Source organism: Rhinolophus sinicus, linkage group LG04, assembly GCF_036562045.2.
Source record: "Rhinolophus sinicus isolate RSC01 linkage group LG04, ASM3656204v1, whole genome shotgun sequence".
Taxonomy (NCBI): domain Eukaryota; kingdom Metazoa; phylum Chordata; class Mammalia; order Chiroptera; family Rhinolophidae; genus Rhinolophus; species Rhinolophus sinicus.
The window spans coordinates 44,253,758-44,271,319 of NC_133754.1; the positions used below are offsets into that span (position 1 = coordinate 44,253,758).

Genomic DNA, 17,562 nt, shown 5'->3' on the forward strand with positions numbered 1-17,562 from the left:
AAGAATAGGAAAAACATTTAAAGAAAGTCTAGTGTCACAAAAAAATGAAATAAACCATGGTAAGAAACCACAATGCACTCAGCAAAATGAAATGTTTGTATTTAGACATACACATAGCTGCATCTGATAAATACAGCATGCCTAAGAACCAAACAATTTCAGCAACTAAAACGTCTTTCTTTTAAATACTTAAGAACAAATCTAGAGTAAGGCATTACAGAAATTGCCCCCCTTGAGTGAAAGATGATTTAATTGCTTCAAAACTGAACAAATGGAATAGCACAAGCATTCAGACCTAGCTAACATCATTAAAAAGAATGATACTACTTTGAAGGTGAGAAAATGCTCTCATGTGAAGGCACAGGCTTTCCCCGCCTTAGGAATGCCTCTCAACAGTGACAGTGACATTGCCGAGGAAGACAGCCTGATGATGCCTCATTACAAAACAGCAACTGACTCACATCAAATACTGTAAACTAAATACATCACGTATACCACTGAAATTGTGCTTGACCTTGAACTCTGGTATTATTATAACATAAAAGCAAGGGACCTCTAAAGATGGAAACAATCCCTCCATGAGATGAACCGTTTACACAGGCAAATACTTTTTCTTTCTGTTTTTTTAATGAATGGCTCAGATTTTGAACTCACTTGTTGATTCCTGGATGATGAAAAATGTCTACGCTTGCTATGGAGACAAGAACAATTCCTCAGCCCAAAGTTCATCTTTTATTCATATTTTAAGACTCTTCCCCAAAAAAATCCATATAAAATATCTCAAAAAAGAATATACTGTTAACATAGATTTTAAAATATCTTGTTTTCATAATTAATGTTTTTAAAAGCAAGTATTATTATAACTTTTAAAAAATAATCTTTGGTGCTTTTAAGGTATAACATTATGTTCTGCAATAGAATTCAAATGTGTAACATTGTGCCTAAGGGAACACAAGCTGAATTTAAGAGACATCTTTTCAAATGTTATCTAAGAACTAAGAATTAGGCCATGAGATATGGGTCACCTACTCACTCCCATTACAGATGACAAGACCAAGAGTCAGAGAAGTAAACTAGCTTGAACAAACTCAAACAGGCAGCATGTGCAATATGAACCAGGGCCCCCTGTCTCACAAGCCCCTGCTCTTTCCAGCATGTTCCAAATCCCATTAACGATAAGGATGATTACACAAGGCGGAATTTACAAAGTATTTATACATGTTAGGATTCTGAAGGAGAATATGAACTTCCAGTGCTTGATTTAGTTATATTAGTTCCTTAAAATAGACCTGATCCATTATTTGGGAAACCAAAGGCTTGGGCTAGGTCCTTTTCAGCAACTGAAAGGGAAGGTATACACCCAGAGCCAAAGAACATCAAAGAAGATCCTCCCTCAGTAAGTGGCCAGGTGTCATTTTTATTATCCCAGATTCCCCACCAAAACTTCTAAAATAGCAAAGATGATTCATGTAAAGCCAATGCACCATCTGAAGGTCCTGCTTCATGTTGTATGCAGGACATAAATTCCTCACTACCACAGAAAGTGAGGAATTATTTTTACTGTTCCTGATGAGAACCACAGAGAATTCAAGGGCTGATGTCACAGCTACCTGCCTAGGACACTCCAACCATACTTCTGATGGGAGGGAGAGATCAGAATCCTCCAACTTCCACAAATGTACAAATTCAAGGTCACTTCTGGGAAGACAGGCTTCTTAATTTCATAATAACCAATAGCTTGATTGCACCTATTAGGTGACCAAAGAAATAGCTTGATGATTCAGTATTTCCTGGGGAAAATTCAGGATGCATTTCCTTCTTTTAAACCATCAGAGTCACCAGTGTAGGGAAGAAGTCACCAAGAACTCAAGATTCATCCTTATGCTAGGTGGCCTCAGTCCAAGAAAGTTTCTCAGTTTTTAGCATTCACCCAGTGCATGGGAAGGCGCCATATATGCTTAATGTGTTATCTCAGTGCCAATGAAGAAAACAGTGGTGATTATATACTAATGTCAAAACTGATTCAAAATCCACTCAAAAATATGAACCCCTAAGACCTCTCTATATAGAAAACCCCTAAAACCTCTCTATATAGAAAAGGGAATGACTAAATTTATTAATTTATATGCTATAAATTAAAGTGGGCTTGGTGTTTTGTTGCTTTTCCGTTGTATAATTTTAAAGGAATTCTGGAGAACCAGCTTCCAAATAATCACATACTCTTTTGTACTTGGCAACCAACAAAAATGTCAACCGCTGTGAAGGTCTTTATTCAGCAGGTGCCTATTTAATTAAAAATTATGAACAAATAGAAACTATGAATGGTGAAATTACCCATTCCCATAGAAATTTCAAACCTGCCTAAAAATGAAAGTTATGATTTCACTTCATTAAACATTAATAGCAGATTCCAGTAATCTAAGATTTCATTGATTTTTAGGAACAAATGTGTTAACAACTGTTAAACAACAGTTCCTTGCTATGAAAGCTAAAAATTTTAGGATATATTATGTTTTAATATATCTGAGCACAGATAAAAGATTTAAATATAAATGGCCACACTTCTAGCCATCAGCTGAGAACTAAAACCTAATTGATGATATTTTTTATTCCTTCTAGATCATTTAATTCAGCCAGTCCTAGTAGTAGAGAAAGGAAAGACACATGCTCCCTCAGGGCTCTAAAACAGAAAATCTGAATATGGAAGACAGATTAGATTTACAAGATCTGGACTGCTCTAGACTCATAGATACAAAAAACAAACTGATGGTTACCAGATGGGAAGGGTTTAGAGGTGGGGAGAGAAAGGTGAAGGGATTAAGAAGCACAAACTAGTAGTTACAAAACAGTCACAGGGATATAGAGTACAGTACAGGGAATATAGTCAATAATATTGTAATAACTATGTATAGTGCCAGGTGGGTATTAGACTTATTGGAGGATCGCTTCATAAATTATATAAATATCTAACCACTACCTGTAACTAATATAATACTGAATGTCAACGATAACTAGAAAAATAAAAAAAGAAAACGACAGATAAAATCCAAAATATTTAAGAGTTCAGCAATACCACAATGATTATTTGGTAAGTGGATAAGCTTAAGTTTTTTACTGTACTTAAAAAGGTGAAGGGGTTTCATTTGTATAATTTCAAATTAGCGTGCTCAAATTCTTAGTTATTATATAATATTCAACATATTGAATTTTCCAGGTTAGTAAAAGTCAAATCTTAAAAAAGAGAAAAGGTAATACGTTATTTCAGAACTCCCAGGCCTTTGTGGAAATGTGGAATAACATTTAATGTAACAGACACCTGCTGCTTTTCTGAGACACCTATAAAAATCCTTTCTAGTTTCCATAGGCTTTAAGATGCTCTGACTTAATGGCAAGGGTGGGGGTGGGGCGTGAGAAACCACTATGTGTATGAGCAAAAGTAAATAAAACTAACAATGTGCTAAAAACAAAAATGGGAGAGGGGGAAGATCTGGGCTGCTCTAGAAGGACCAACCAGGACCAGTATGTCAAAAATGTCTAATCACCAGTGTTGCCCTAAAACAGGCTATTTATGAGGAAATGAAACTGCTGTCCCAGGGTTTGCTCACCAGGTGAGTAGCATTGCAACGGTAACTGAACTAAATTACCTCAAAGGTCCATTCAGGTCCTGCAATTTGATGGATTCTCCACCCTATAGACATTGGCTGTGAGTGCAATTGCGGAAGACAAAATGACAAATAAGGACAGTGAGGCTCCAAGATGCTAAAAGATGATGTAACCAAAGACAGGGTATTGAGTGTCTGAATTCGGATGTCTAGTCCCTCACCCCCAGACTTGCAGATTAGAATTCTTTCTACTCTGTCATGATGCTTCTCGGTCAGCCCCCAGAGAACCTCACACATTTCTCTTACACAGAAGTACTAAGTAAAAGAAAAGTTAGTATTTATAGAGAAAAAAAGACAGATTAAAATGCTGACCAAATCAGGGGGTCTGCAATATAGCTCTGAAGTGAAGACCGTATCTTTTCTTCCAAAGTCTAATCATGACATATTCAAAGCATGTGCTCCATCTAGTGGATTAATGGAAGATCCTCAGGATGAGGGAAATGAACATTTTTAATCCTGTTCAGTTCACACAACCCTAAAGCATTCATTTGCTATCCAATACCTCTATCCAAAATAGCAGCACTGAAAAAGAGATTATAAAGATGACAAGCTTTCAAGAGTCAGGGATGAATTCATTCCGACTGGTTAGAACTGTACTCTAAACGTGCTCCCCTCAACCCCCACCCCCAGTCTCAGTTTTCCCCACCAAGTAAAGAGTCAGTGAGGTGGCTCACCTCACACGTCATCAAAGGGAGCTCTCAGGTGCACACACCCAACAGTTGTAACTGAGACCAGACTTAGAAGCTCAAGGAAATTCTATCGCCCCTTGATATTACTATGGTTACTAATCTTCATCTTAAACCAAGAACTGACCTTTCTCTCAAAGAAAAGAACAAGAGGTGGTGGGAAAATGCTAAGCTCAGAAGTCAGCCAACATTCCTGGTCCTGCCAAGTGTCTGAATGGCACAACCGTGAGTAAGACATTTAACTCCCACCTCAGTTCCTCCTTTGCATAACATGGATGATGGCAGGCCCCTCATGGGGTGCTGAGAGGATGAAGAGGGAGGACCAATGACCTCACACACTGCCTGGAGGACTGAAGCATTCAATGAATGGCAGAGACAGACAGGTGGATCTAAGTAGACTCACTCCTCCAATTTATGGGCCCTTTCTCCCATTTTCTTCACCTCCAAATTTCTATTTCAAAAAAGGTAATACAAATGGCAAGCAGAGCTGCTATAAGATGTGGAGATACATAATAATAGGAATAGTCAAGGAATTGTCCCCTATTCAGTATGACCAGAATATGGGTGATAAAGGCAGATGCCAGGAGTGGAGGTAAAACCAGAAGGCGGGTCCTTGTAAACTACATTAATGTGTTTGGATTTCATCCAACATTCAGTAGACAGCCACCAGATTATCTTTCCATGACCCTAATCTGTCCCATTCCCACACTGTTCCAAAACTTTGTCCACCCATCTCCTAAAGAATGAAGTAGAATACTCTTAACAAGGTGGGGTTCTGTCTTCTGGCTCAGCTTCACAATTTGTATGTCACCTTTCATATACCTGTGTTTTAAGTGCTGAAAAAGATCACATTCAATAACACCAATTATGAACATTTGGCTGTGGCATAACTCTCAACCTCTCGGTTTCAAATGAGCCTATTTAGTATTAGTAGGAAACACCCTCAACTCCAATTAAACCATTAACTGTAACATAATACAAAGTATGAATGAATACTGTCAGAGACTGCTGATTGCCTCCCTCACTCCAATATCTATCCTCCCCTTTCAATATTATAATAGAAGTATTCATGGGCTTATATCCACCCAGCCAAAAATTACGTTTCTCAGCTTCTCCTACAGTGAGGTGTGGCTACGCGACTAGACTCTGGCTAATGGAATGTAGGCAGGCAGAAGTGACGTGTGTGATTTTAAAGTCATGCACTTAATGAGAAGGAGAATACCATCTCCTTACCAGAATACAGACAAGACAGCAGACACTGGAATACCAATTATCCAAAACTACAAGAAGAACGATATGTGGAAGGAGGCAGAACAACGAGACAGGAGGAAGCTGGGGCCCCAACGTCATCAAGGAAGCCAAGCCTGGGCTGTGTGCATTTGGAGTGCTATGGAAGAGATCTCAGCTCCCGTACTTTACAAGGCCACTGGTGTTTTTTTTTTGGTCTTTGTAAAAGTTAAATCCTAATTAATATTGGGACAACTATAAATCTGAAAACAAACATTTTATCCATTCAAAAAATATTTATTGGGGTCCTACTTTGTGCCAAGCATAGTATAGACTCTAGAAATACAACCAAGGGTAAGATTCAGTTCCTGCGCTCCAGGAGCTCACACTCTGATGGACTGTTTAAGACTTTGGACTCTAGTATTAAAACAAGATGGTAACGTGAATGTACTTAATGCCACTGAACCATACACTTAATGTTTAAACAGCAAATTTTATGTTGTGTAGTTTATAATAAAAAATATTACAAGAAGAAAAACTGAAAAAAACGCACAAATATTAACTCAGTGATTTAAGGTTTTCAGATCATATACATCTGATTAAGGCCTTGTATCCAGATATATAAAGAATTTTCAAAACTAAGTAAGAAAAAAACCAATAAGAAACAAACGATTTAAACACTTCACCAAAAATGATATACAGAGAGTAATATATATATGATAAAATGTTCAACATCACTGGTAATCAGCAAATTTTATTTTAAAACTCAATGAGCTACCTCTCTCTACACACTTACTAGAATGGCTAAAATTAAAGACTGACCATAGGAAATGTCGAGAAGGATGTGGAACAAAGGAACTCTAATACATTCTGATGGGCAGTTAGTGGGAATATAAAATGGTACAACCACCTTGGGAAACAGTCTTGTAGTTTCTTAAAAAGTAAAACGTTCACCAACCATATGACCCAACCATTCTACTGTTAGATATTTACCCAAGAGAAATTAAAGCATGCATTCTTATAAGAACTTATACACAAATATGGATGGCAACTTTATCTGTAATAACCCAAAACTGAAACCAACCCAAATGTCAAAGTACATTGACTGAGTCATAGATAAATTATAGTATAGCCATATAATCAAATGCTACTCATCAATAAAAAGGAATGAACTACTGAAATATAAAACAATACAAATAAATCTCAAAATAATTATGCTGAATTAAGGAAACTAGACCAAAAAAATCATAACGTCTGATTCTATTTTTATTTAAAAACAAACTAATTTATAGAAACAGAAAGCAGATTTGTTATTACCTAAAATTAGGAAGGAACAAGAAGGATAGATTACAAAAGGGCACAAGGCGACTTTGGGGATGACGGATATGTCCACTATCTTGAATGTGGTGATGGTTTTACAGCTGTCCAGACTTACATTTTACATTTTAAGTTTGTATAGTCAAATATATGTCAATTATTCTCCATAAAGCTATTTAAGGAAAAAGTATTTATAGTAACATTTTCACACAAAGTCTCAAATGTACATTTACCGGTGTTAGCTGGAAGCAATCTAACTCAGACTCTGTTCTATAATTATCAAAATACCCTAATGCTGATCATTAGTAAGCTGAAAAGCTGCCATTATGCCACTTTTGACTCAAAACAAAACTGACTTCTGAAAAAAGGGAAGAAGAACATGCATTTCACACTGTCCCTTGAAAATTAAGAGGATTTCAGTTTTCCACATGCCATTTTTGGCTTCTCCCATGGGAAAGTACATTTACATTCAGCATGTGCACATTTTTATGTGTATATTTTTCATTTTAACATGTGTATATTTTTTATGTGTACATTTTAACATGTGTATATTTTTCAAAGGAGGTTAAGAAAGGAAAGAATAAGTGTAATAGTACCTAGAATTTACTGAGCATTAGAGGATGAACCAAAGTTCTCCTATTTCCACTATGAGAATTTCTCAAAACACAATGGCAAACTCACAAATATCACATCTACTGGGTGTATGGAAGCTATACACACTTGGTGCATGACAATTATTGCTCCACATCATCCTCTGAATGACTGTAAAACATAAAGAGAGTAATTTAACTGTAAAATCCACTTGATTTATATCTACTTACTTTCTCAGGGATTTTCTAAGTAAAAATCTGTGCTATTGCATTTGCCACATCTAGCATGAAGTACCAAAACCTTTCAGGAAACATCTTTCAGAGATTAATTTTAATGCATTATTTTAAAAACAACATCTGTTAGGACAATAGATCCAGTAAATAAAATACTTTACTTTTTGAAGTTGGAAAATGTATTGTTTTGTACATGTAATAATTATGTTAATAAACTCTCCAATACATAAGACAGGATCTTAAAAATCTTAACATTCCATCTCATAAAATAAACCCTGTAATTTATGGGTGTTAAAATGGCTCCACAATCTAACTTTTAAATGACATATTGTCAACCATGACTCATGGGAAAAAAAAAATGCTTTTCATATCTTAACACTTGGGAGTTGTTTTGTTTTTAACTACTAAAATAAAACCCCATTCTGAAATGAAACAGTGGGAAAATGTTACAAAGAAGAAATGTTGGTAGAAAGTCGTACATGTAATACTCTAATTGAATATTAATAATAATAAAGCATAATAGCTGTTCTCTGCAAAAGGTGCCATTGGGTTATGTTACCATTCTTTCAACAAGCATTATGCTTGATGGAGGAAAAATGGTGGAGAAGTAATTCAGTCCCATAAGGTTCTCTGTCGAATAGAGAAGTTTTCTACATAAGAGGGGAAGACCAGACCATTCTTGGTAACAGACCAAGTGTTTCCGCCTCCATATTTGCTCAGTCATCAGCAGAGCACCTCTAAGGAGGCCAAGCAACATTATACTTTAGTTATAAATTCCTGTCTGGACTGCCTCATGGGAGTTATACTTTTCAGGTAACACTGAGAGGGTGCTCAAAATCCAGAGGGGCTCTGGAGTCTGACAGCCCTTGTTTGAGGATTTCCAGCTCCACTGCTTACTAAACAAGCTACTTGACCTCTCCAAGGCTCAGTTTTCCCATCTATTAAAGGGGACCTACCTCTAGCATAGTTAAGTACTCCATAAACACTAGGTATCACTGTATAGTTCTTTTTATACCACACTTAGTGGGAGGGGCATCTACACATATTGCTGAGACATGAGTGGAAATAGGTAAAAAAAAAAAATGACATTGACTCTTTGAGAAGCCAAAGACAGTCAGAAACACACATTTCAGAAACACGCATACACAGTGATGGTGTAAATAAAGCATTCTACTTCAAAATTCAACCCAAATATTGTACCAGAGATTTAGTGGCAGCATAAAATATTCATGCATCCCCAGAATTCAGGTAATCATTCACCAAACACTCTGAAATGCTCTTATTCTACCCCAGACTGGAGGGAGCGAATACATAGAGGGAAGACCTGCTTCCCTCCTAAAGGAGCCCATGGCCACGAGGTGGGGAGATGAGAGGGAGGGAGGACACAACTCCGAACAGAATGTACCGACCAGCCGCTCCCTGCGAGGCTGCTCCGCTCAGGACCCCAAAGCAGCCCTGCAGAGACGGTCTTCCTTACGTCAGCAGCATCACAAAAGGTTGCTTTCTTCCTCCAAAGCAAACTAGAATGGAAACTGGTTCGGTGGCCCATACACACGTTTGGGCGGTTGGTTTTCCTGTTCCTAGGCATTCTACTCACACCCAAGGTGGGCCCTGCAGAACCCTTTGTCCATAGGCACCTGCCATGTTTCCCTGAAAATAAGACCTAGCTGGACTATCAGCTCTAATGCATCTTTTGGAGCAAAAGTTAATATAAGACCTGGCATATTATATTATATTATATTATATTATATTATATTAATTATATCACATTGTATTACATTATATTTTATTATATTATATTATACTATATATTATATTATTATATTATATTATATTATATTATATTATATTATATTATATTATATTATATTATATTATATTATATTATATTATATTATATTATATTAAAGACCTGGTCTTCTATTATAGTAAAATAAGACCAGGTCTTGTGTTAATTTTTGCTCCAAAAGACGCATTAGAGCTGACAGTCCATCTAGGTATTATTTTCGGGGAAACACGGTAAGAGGACACACTTATTTTCGGGGAAACACTGTCAAGTAACAGTGTGGGGCTACCAGTTGTGAGGGGCTGTATCAGTCTGCTCCGGCTGCTAACAAAGTACCACAGACTAGGTGGCTTACACAACAGACATGTCTTTTCTTACAGTTCAGAGGTCAAGGTGTTGGCAGAGATGGTTTCTTCTGAGGCCTCTCTCCTCAGCACGTAGATGGCCATCTCCTCCCTGTGTCGCCACATGGTCTTCCTTCTGTGTGTGTCTGTGTCCTGATCTCTACTTCTAAAGACACCAGTCATATTAGATTACAACCCACCCCAACGACCTTATTTTAAGTTAACGACTTCTTGAAAGACCCTATCTCTAAATAGGGTCATATCCTGAGATACCGGTTAGGACTTCAACATATGAATGGGTGGGGCAGAGAGACACAGCTCAGCCTCTAGGAGGGAGGCCTGAGCATCTGTGGCCAGAGCCTCTTAGAAAGGAGCCCAGGGAGGCATGAAGATGCTCAAGCAGGAGAGCAGGTGAAAATTGTACACATAATAATTATGCTATTTTCTCCTACTCTGCTAGAAAGAATACGTACCAGCAAGCAGATACATTTTTCCTGTGGTTTGTTTATACTCTTGTGTATGTTTTAAATGTTCTACTATAAGCTAAGAATGAACTACCTTGATGTCTAAAAGCATCATTCCCCCAAGAGTTGGACACCTCATGCAGGTCATGGGGTGCCTCTGGTACACGTTCTAGGCATGAGGATACAGACGGAGAGTACAGTGGGTTGCATGGTATCACCCCAAATGTTATGTCCACATCCCAACCCCCTAACCGTGTGAAGAAGGGTCTCTGCGGATGTAATGAAGGAGCTTGTGATCAGATCACCCTGGATTACTCAAGCGGATCCTAAATCAAATGATAAACGTCCTTTTAAGAGACAGAGGAAAAGAAGACCAGAGAAGGAGGCCGTGATGGGAGAGAGGCAGAGATGGGAGTGACACACGCCAAGGACGCCTGCAGCCACCAGAAGCCGGAGAAGCCTTCAGGAGGCACATCCCGGCCCGATTTCAGATTTCTGGCCTCTAGCACTACGAGAGAATGAATTTCTGTTGCTTTAAGCCCCCAAGTTTGCAATAATTTATTATGGCAGCCCTAGGAAACAAATACAGACACCAGTATTATTAACGTAAAGAAACTTTGTGGTTCTAAGAATTTTCTGATGGACCTTTATTGGCAGCCTACAGGCAGGCACATTTATTTCTGTTGTAGCCAATAATTCTAACAAACTACAAAGTAGGTATTATCTCTGGTCTGCAAATGTCACCGATGAACCAAAAGTTAACTTGCCTGAGATCACGCAGCAAGATGTGGTGAGCGGCCGTTCGCACCCCGGACTCCACTAAATGTGGTCTGCCTCCAACACCTCCATGCCTCCCATCCAAAAAAACGTGTAAGCTTACTGCACCATCCAGCCTCCTCCTTCTGACCATCAGCTACACTTCCTCTCCATCTTCTCCCCTCCCCTCCCCCACCCACGGCCCACTGGGCAGAGTGAAGCTTCCCAGACTTCTAGCTCCCCTGTCAAGTGAGGAAGCAAACTGAAAATATATTTAAACTTGGATTGAAATATGTTAACACCAATGAGTTACTACTCCCCAAGCGTTTACATTTTTAGACATTTTACTCTCAACTATGGAACGGAAAGATTTGTCACTGTCATATCATCATATAAATGGGCCAAAGGCCCCTAGGCAGTTTGCTTCTTCACTACAGGCTGAAACTGGTTAGCTGAAAAGCCCACCAGCACCAAACACAGATTTTTACACATCCAATTATTTTTAAAAGCACAAACAAGCATACTTTTAACCAATTAGCCTGCTTTCCATACCCCATAAAACCTCCCCTGCCATTGATAAGATAGGGTCTTATCTCAGCCTCAAGCTGCTAGGCTCTTCAGAGCTCAGCATCTCTTAGACATGACCCGCCTCCAGTCCCACTCAACCTGGGGAGCCCCCTGTCCTCCTCCCCTTCTGAGTGGTGCTCCATTCACCATAAGCCCCTGGCTGGCCTCAAACAACCCTTCCGAGCACGGTCAATAAAACTTGTGTGTTACTCTCACCCGCCATGGTTGCACCTTTTCCCTGATCGGCCTCAAATCCCGCCAGCCCCCATATCACGCCAACAGGACTTACAGGCAAAAGGAAGAAACTGAGAAGAAATCACCCCATCTTGCCTCGCCTTGGACATAGAACTTCCCTTAGAGCTTGTCCTGCAAACACCCACCCCCAGGTACAGGCCCCTGGGGTGTGCGGCCTTGGGGGCATACACCCGTCCCTGGGCCCCCGACTTCTGAAGGATGTCATTCCCCCAGCAATCCCGACAAGCCTCCTCTCCCCGAGTATCGCAGGGTCATCTGTCCTGTTTCTCTACAATCTCGTGTCCTCGGGTGTCCACGCTTCTAGTTCTCCATCACTTATGACAGAACTCAGGAGCAGGTGACTGAAGAACCCATCAGGTACAGGGGAGACACAGGGAGGCAGATACACGGGTACACAACCAGGACAAGGAACAAGAGGAAGCAAAGTGTAGTTGTCAAGGGCTGTCTCTATGCTTAATCCACTGAGGATGAGGAAGGAAAGCTGAGGACGCCCCAGAGGGAACTGGGGAGGGCAAGCTGGCAGTGGTAATAATGGAGCACAGACTCGCTTACCTGAATCCTCTGGTCCATAGCCCCCCACACTCAGCGCAGCTCCTCTGGGAAGCCCTCCAAGACCACACGCGGTAGACTTCGGTGTTTGCTCAGCCCCGCCCCACCTGCTATAGGTCCTGCTATTGTATCTGGGACAGCACTGGTGTGACTACCTCTCCACATACCTGGTACCGGAGGCCTCTAGTAAATGTTTGTTCAATGAATGAACGTAAGCACTTACTTATCCTTTACATGTAATTACCATATAACTCAACTGTGATTCCGATTTATATGACAGATTGACTTTGCTATAAAGTTACCTGCTAACAATAGCTCGGGGAGGTTCAGTCGTTGTTTACTTGTCACAAAGCAGGTTCTACTGCTCCGGCAACATTGCGAAACATTCACAAGTGGAAAACCAGGGCCAACCGTGACTGTTCACGGCCCCCTAGTTTTAGTAAGCAAACTCATCTTACACACAGACACTGAGAGAAACAACGGCCCAGCCCTCCTGCAAATATTTCTGTTGGAATCACTGACTCAAGAAACAAGAACCCTGCAGGGAACTCAGCCACTGGTAGTGGATCTTGTTTGTTTCCTTCGCAGCTTGCAGCGTGCCTGGTACACAGTAGGGCATCAGTAAATGCTTATTGTGAGGTTTCTTGCAGCAGCAGAAGCTTCCGAGTGCTGAGGTGTTTTAACCTCTGGAGACAACAAATGCCCCATCACCTGGCTGAAGGCCCAGGCCAGACCTACAGCTCTGGGACCACCATGCAGCAACTGGAAAGGAACAATAGGCCATTACTTATGAAAATCAGGATAAGTTACAACTGTTTTATTTTAAAGTAATACAGAATAATTACTCACTGACGCTTTATAAAAGGGCAAAAATTCCAAAAAGAAATAAAAAAGAATTTGGACATCTAAAAGCTCAGAAAAGAGAGCAACTGAGTTCTTTTCAAAGTACATACTTTGCCTTCCCTTAGAAATCGTTTCCACACTGACCATGGGTTGAAGAGAAGAGCGATCATTTTCCCTACTACAACACAGTTTTTAAAACCATGGAGTAGAAATAAAACGAAAAGTGCTATTTCCTGATTACAAACACAGCTGCTTATATCACATACGTATGTACTCCTTTGTTTCTTCCTATGTTTTTCAGGGACAGGATGGGATTTGACCATGCTGAGAAAAAAAGTCGGGGGGAAGCTTCCACCCTCACTCCAGCCCATGAAAAACGTGCACCATTAGCCGCCCAGGGGGACAGACCTTCTGCCCAGATGCCTCACTATGTTAATCAGCGACTGTTTAACCAGCGTCAGAGGGTGTGTCACTAACAAAACGACAGGAAATAACCTAAAGCAAAGACAGAAAAGGTGGGAACTCCGGGGCCAACAGCAGCCAGGCCAGCCTGGGGAGAAGCAAGCCAGGGGTGCTCCCACCTCGCATGTCTTCCCTCGGAAGGTGGGAGGCAGAATGCTCACCAACAGGTTTTGCTGGCATGGGGCCCATCTGCTCTGAGGAGGAGGACCCGACCTGAGGCCACACACACTAAGGACTAAAGGCTCAGCACTGGAGATTAAGAGAGGAAGTCGTTTGTTGGTTTTGAGGTTTTCAAAAGGAGGAAGGATTTTACACCCAGGGTGTTAACCCTCTTAGCTCTGCTCTGGAAAACAGCAATTAAAGAGTTGCCCAACTTTCAGGACCTGTCTTGGCAACAAATACCCCATAGAACTTGCCCGGTTATTAAGAGACATATCTGACGGGAAAGTCAAGGTCCCTCAGAGGAGGTGGTCCTAAAGAGCCACGCTGAATCACTGCGTGTTAAATACCTGAGTGTACTTCATACACGCCCTCGACACTGGGTTTATTCAAAGTATAAACTCAGACGCTGATATCTGTTTCGGTCTAAATCCATCATTTACTTTTTTACTTTCATTCTATATCTAACTGCTGACCTCTAGCTTCCCTAAAGATGTCCCCAGAAAGATCGCATGCTTAGCTTCCTAAGTGCACTGATGCTACAAAACATAGTTCTGGACGTTTCTTTAAGGCTTCTCGTTGGGTTATACTTCAAGTAACAACCCATCTTGACATTTCCTCTCCCACAGGGTGAATATGAAGAGAGAGCAAAATGTTGGATGAGTCGAAGTTTAATCTCTGATACCCCTAATAATTAATAAAGTATTTATGTAAAACAATGTCAAAGAGCCACGTGAAATCTGTGCCATTTTTGGTGGCTGTGTTGGCCTCACATATGGGGACCAAATAAATAAAATGAACCAAGCCTATCACTAAACTTTTTTCAATGGTAAAATTTCACAAGATGATGAGCTAATTAAAATACATTCTAGTTCACCCTGGAAGTAAGGCCTAATTTACCACACACACAAAAAAAAGTATATATTCTTGATTTCCTCAGAAAACACAGCCTTTCCTATGGGACCACCTTAAGACGAATGATTGCACAGAATCCAGATATCCCTAAGGGGCAGAGAGCCACCAGACTGAGAAATATGGGGCTGGATGAATGCCCCTGCCATCCAAACACTCAGGTTTCAAAGGAGCACAGCTGCTACTGTGAAGGTCCTAGGATTAGACAACAAGAGTTAGGAAATTACTTTTCTACTTCTAAACTTTTTTAAGGTCTAAGAATGTCTTCTTTGTTGGATTGTTTGCCACTCCTGGTGTGTTGTCCAAAAGTAATCAAACAAAAAATTAATCCTGAACTCCACAATCAAACTTGTTCTCAGAATCGGGGGTTCTAAGAAATGTCAGCCTTACGCTTTCCACTTTGTTAGCACCAAAAAGTAAAATCGGAATCACTGAAATTTAGCTTTGCTACTGACATCAGCTGATAAACGATGCGGCTGAGACTGGAATGAAAAGGAATAGTTCAAAATATGTTTGGGCATCGTATGGACTTCAGTAAATCACTCTGTTCCCTGGTTCTGACTGACCGCGCAGTCAATGGCTATTCTTACTCCATTCACTCATTACTTAAGAATTTTAGAGGTGGAGCCAACTGTGCAGCAAAAATTCATTAACAGTAACACTGCGTTCATCTGAATATGTTTACAACACCTCCAAACTCACAAGCCTGCCGACACCCTCACCTTCTAATCTCAGCGTATCTGGCTAAGAGAAGGTAACGAGTAATGCTAGAGGTTTCTTCTCATCAGAACAGGGCCAGCTTGGCCAATCCGGGCTCCAGGAAGTAAGACATACTAGAAAAAGACAAATCTGATTTGAGGGGCCCAGTTAAAGGTCACTGATGTGGCAGATAAACTTCTGAAGGCATGACACATACCATACGCTCAGGGAATGATCCCTAACACACAAAATTGAATTTCACTAGGAAATTATTGATCTTTCAAAATAATCAATGCTGTAGACACTTCTACACCGACAGCGTCGTCATACCTAAAAACAACAGCGGCAATGATGGTACAGATTAAAAAAACATTGTAATCCAATATGTAAATAGATTTAAAATAACCTATGAAGCTTTCTAAGTTTATAGAAGATATTTAGGTTTCAGCAGGTAAGATGACACTTGGTGACATGGCAGAGCCTGTCTAAAAGTGCAAACAGGAGATAGCAAGTAAAAGCAGACAAAAACTGAAACACACATGGAATGTGTAGTTTATATATATCACAAAGCAGAAGACAAAACTTAAGTAATGCATTAATTATAATCCAGTACCTACAGCTCACCCCATCTCTCAGGCCTATAGGAGAAAAATAAACAAAACAGCTTCCCTTGGGATGATGTGCCAACATAAATATCTGAGAGAGCAGAAACCTGAATCAGCAACTAAGAACACGATCTTGAATGACTCACGTATTCTCCCATCCATTCAACAAACATTTCACGTCAGTTCCCAGTACGTTCCAGACAGTCTCAACAAACGAGTCCCATAAACTGTTTAGCTATAACCTGGAGCAGCTGCAGCCCTACCCACTTTAAGGTACCTTTGGCTCTAAAATTAGATTCCATTTCATACACATGACATCCCCAAATGTCAGTTAAACCTTTGAACCAAAGATGCCTGACTTTCAAAATCAAAGATCAAAACTTTTCAGAGACAGCTACCAGGATGTAAAGCCAAGCACAATAAGCTCATTTCCCAACGTGGATATAAGAAGGATAGAGAGGCAGGTGGGAGGCTTCTTTCTCCTGCATCCACCCTCACACTCAGCTCCTTGCCCATCTCCACCACGACTCCTCCACCCAGCCAAGAGCAGGTGTGCAGACCACTGCCCTCTGTGTGACTTACAGCCTCTCCACTGTCACCTGAAGCACAGGGGAAAGAATGCACTTGAAAGGCAGAAGGGAAACCTCACCCAGGTTCCCTTTGCTTATCAGCCAGCTCAACACTTCCTTGCTAACAGAGACTCTCCAGGCTACCCTCTTCCCCTAACTCCTAGGGTCCAAAGCTCACTTATTGCTTTTTAGTTCACTGATTTCCACACATGCTCAAGATTCATGCACACCATACCTGCAACCTCCTCAAAGCCCCTGAAAACAGAGCCTGAGGACACACATCTCACCCAGGGTTTGGAACAAGGACCTACGATTTCATCCTCCCCCTTCCAACCTCTCATCTCTTCCAACCCCTCATAGGAACCTGAAGCCTGCAGCTTTCATGCCAAAGAAAATATCATCCAAAAAAAAACAAACTGTGGGTTTTTTTAATACCCAGAACTTCAAATTATCAGAATGCTTTACAAGACATTCACTGATAGACGTGGAGCAGATTAAAGAAAGCACAAATGTGAATGATAGAGACAATCTATAGAGGACTTGACCCAGCTACAGAATTGAGCCTTTCGCCCTCATCACAGTCATCCTTTTTACCTGCAATTACCTCACTCCTCAAACAAAATGGCCCTAGTTGGTAAAGGTGATCCACAAAATACATAAACCTCTCAAAAATCAATAAATAGAAATTGTGTTTCCAGGTTGGAGATAAAGAACGTGTTTCACCCCTCTAGTGGCTAAAACGAAAGTCGGAACTCACAACCTGCTGAACTTCCCTCATAATAAATTCGCCCACAAAAACACAAGAACCACAGTAAATACTTCACAGGAAAGAGAAACGAGTAGCTTTTTGAGAATAGAGAAGAAATTCGAGGAGCA

The 17,562-nt window shown here is 40.4% G+C and overlaps 1 protein-coding gene across 9 annotated transcripts in view; it reads right to left on the reverse strand.

Moving 5' to 3' along the window:
• Positions 1-17,562, reverse strand: part of DOCK9 (dedicator of cytokinesis 9) — a 256,028-nt gene that overhangs the window by 205,890 nt on the left and 32,576 nt on the right. The window contains exon 1 of one of the 9 annotated variants that reach the window (XM_074329460.1): positions 12,441-12,473. The exons of the other annotated variants lie outside the window; for them this stretch is intronic. Within the exon in view, the coding sequence (XP_074185561.1) occupies positions 12,441-12,458 (18 nt within the window). The 5' untranslated portion in view covers positions 12,459-12,473. Of the gene's footprint in view, positions 1-12,440; positions 12,474-17,562 lie in introns of those variants that run through there. 9 annotated transcript variants of the gene reach the window in all.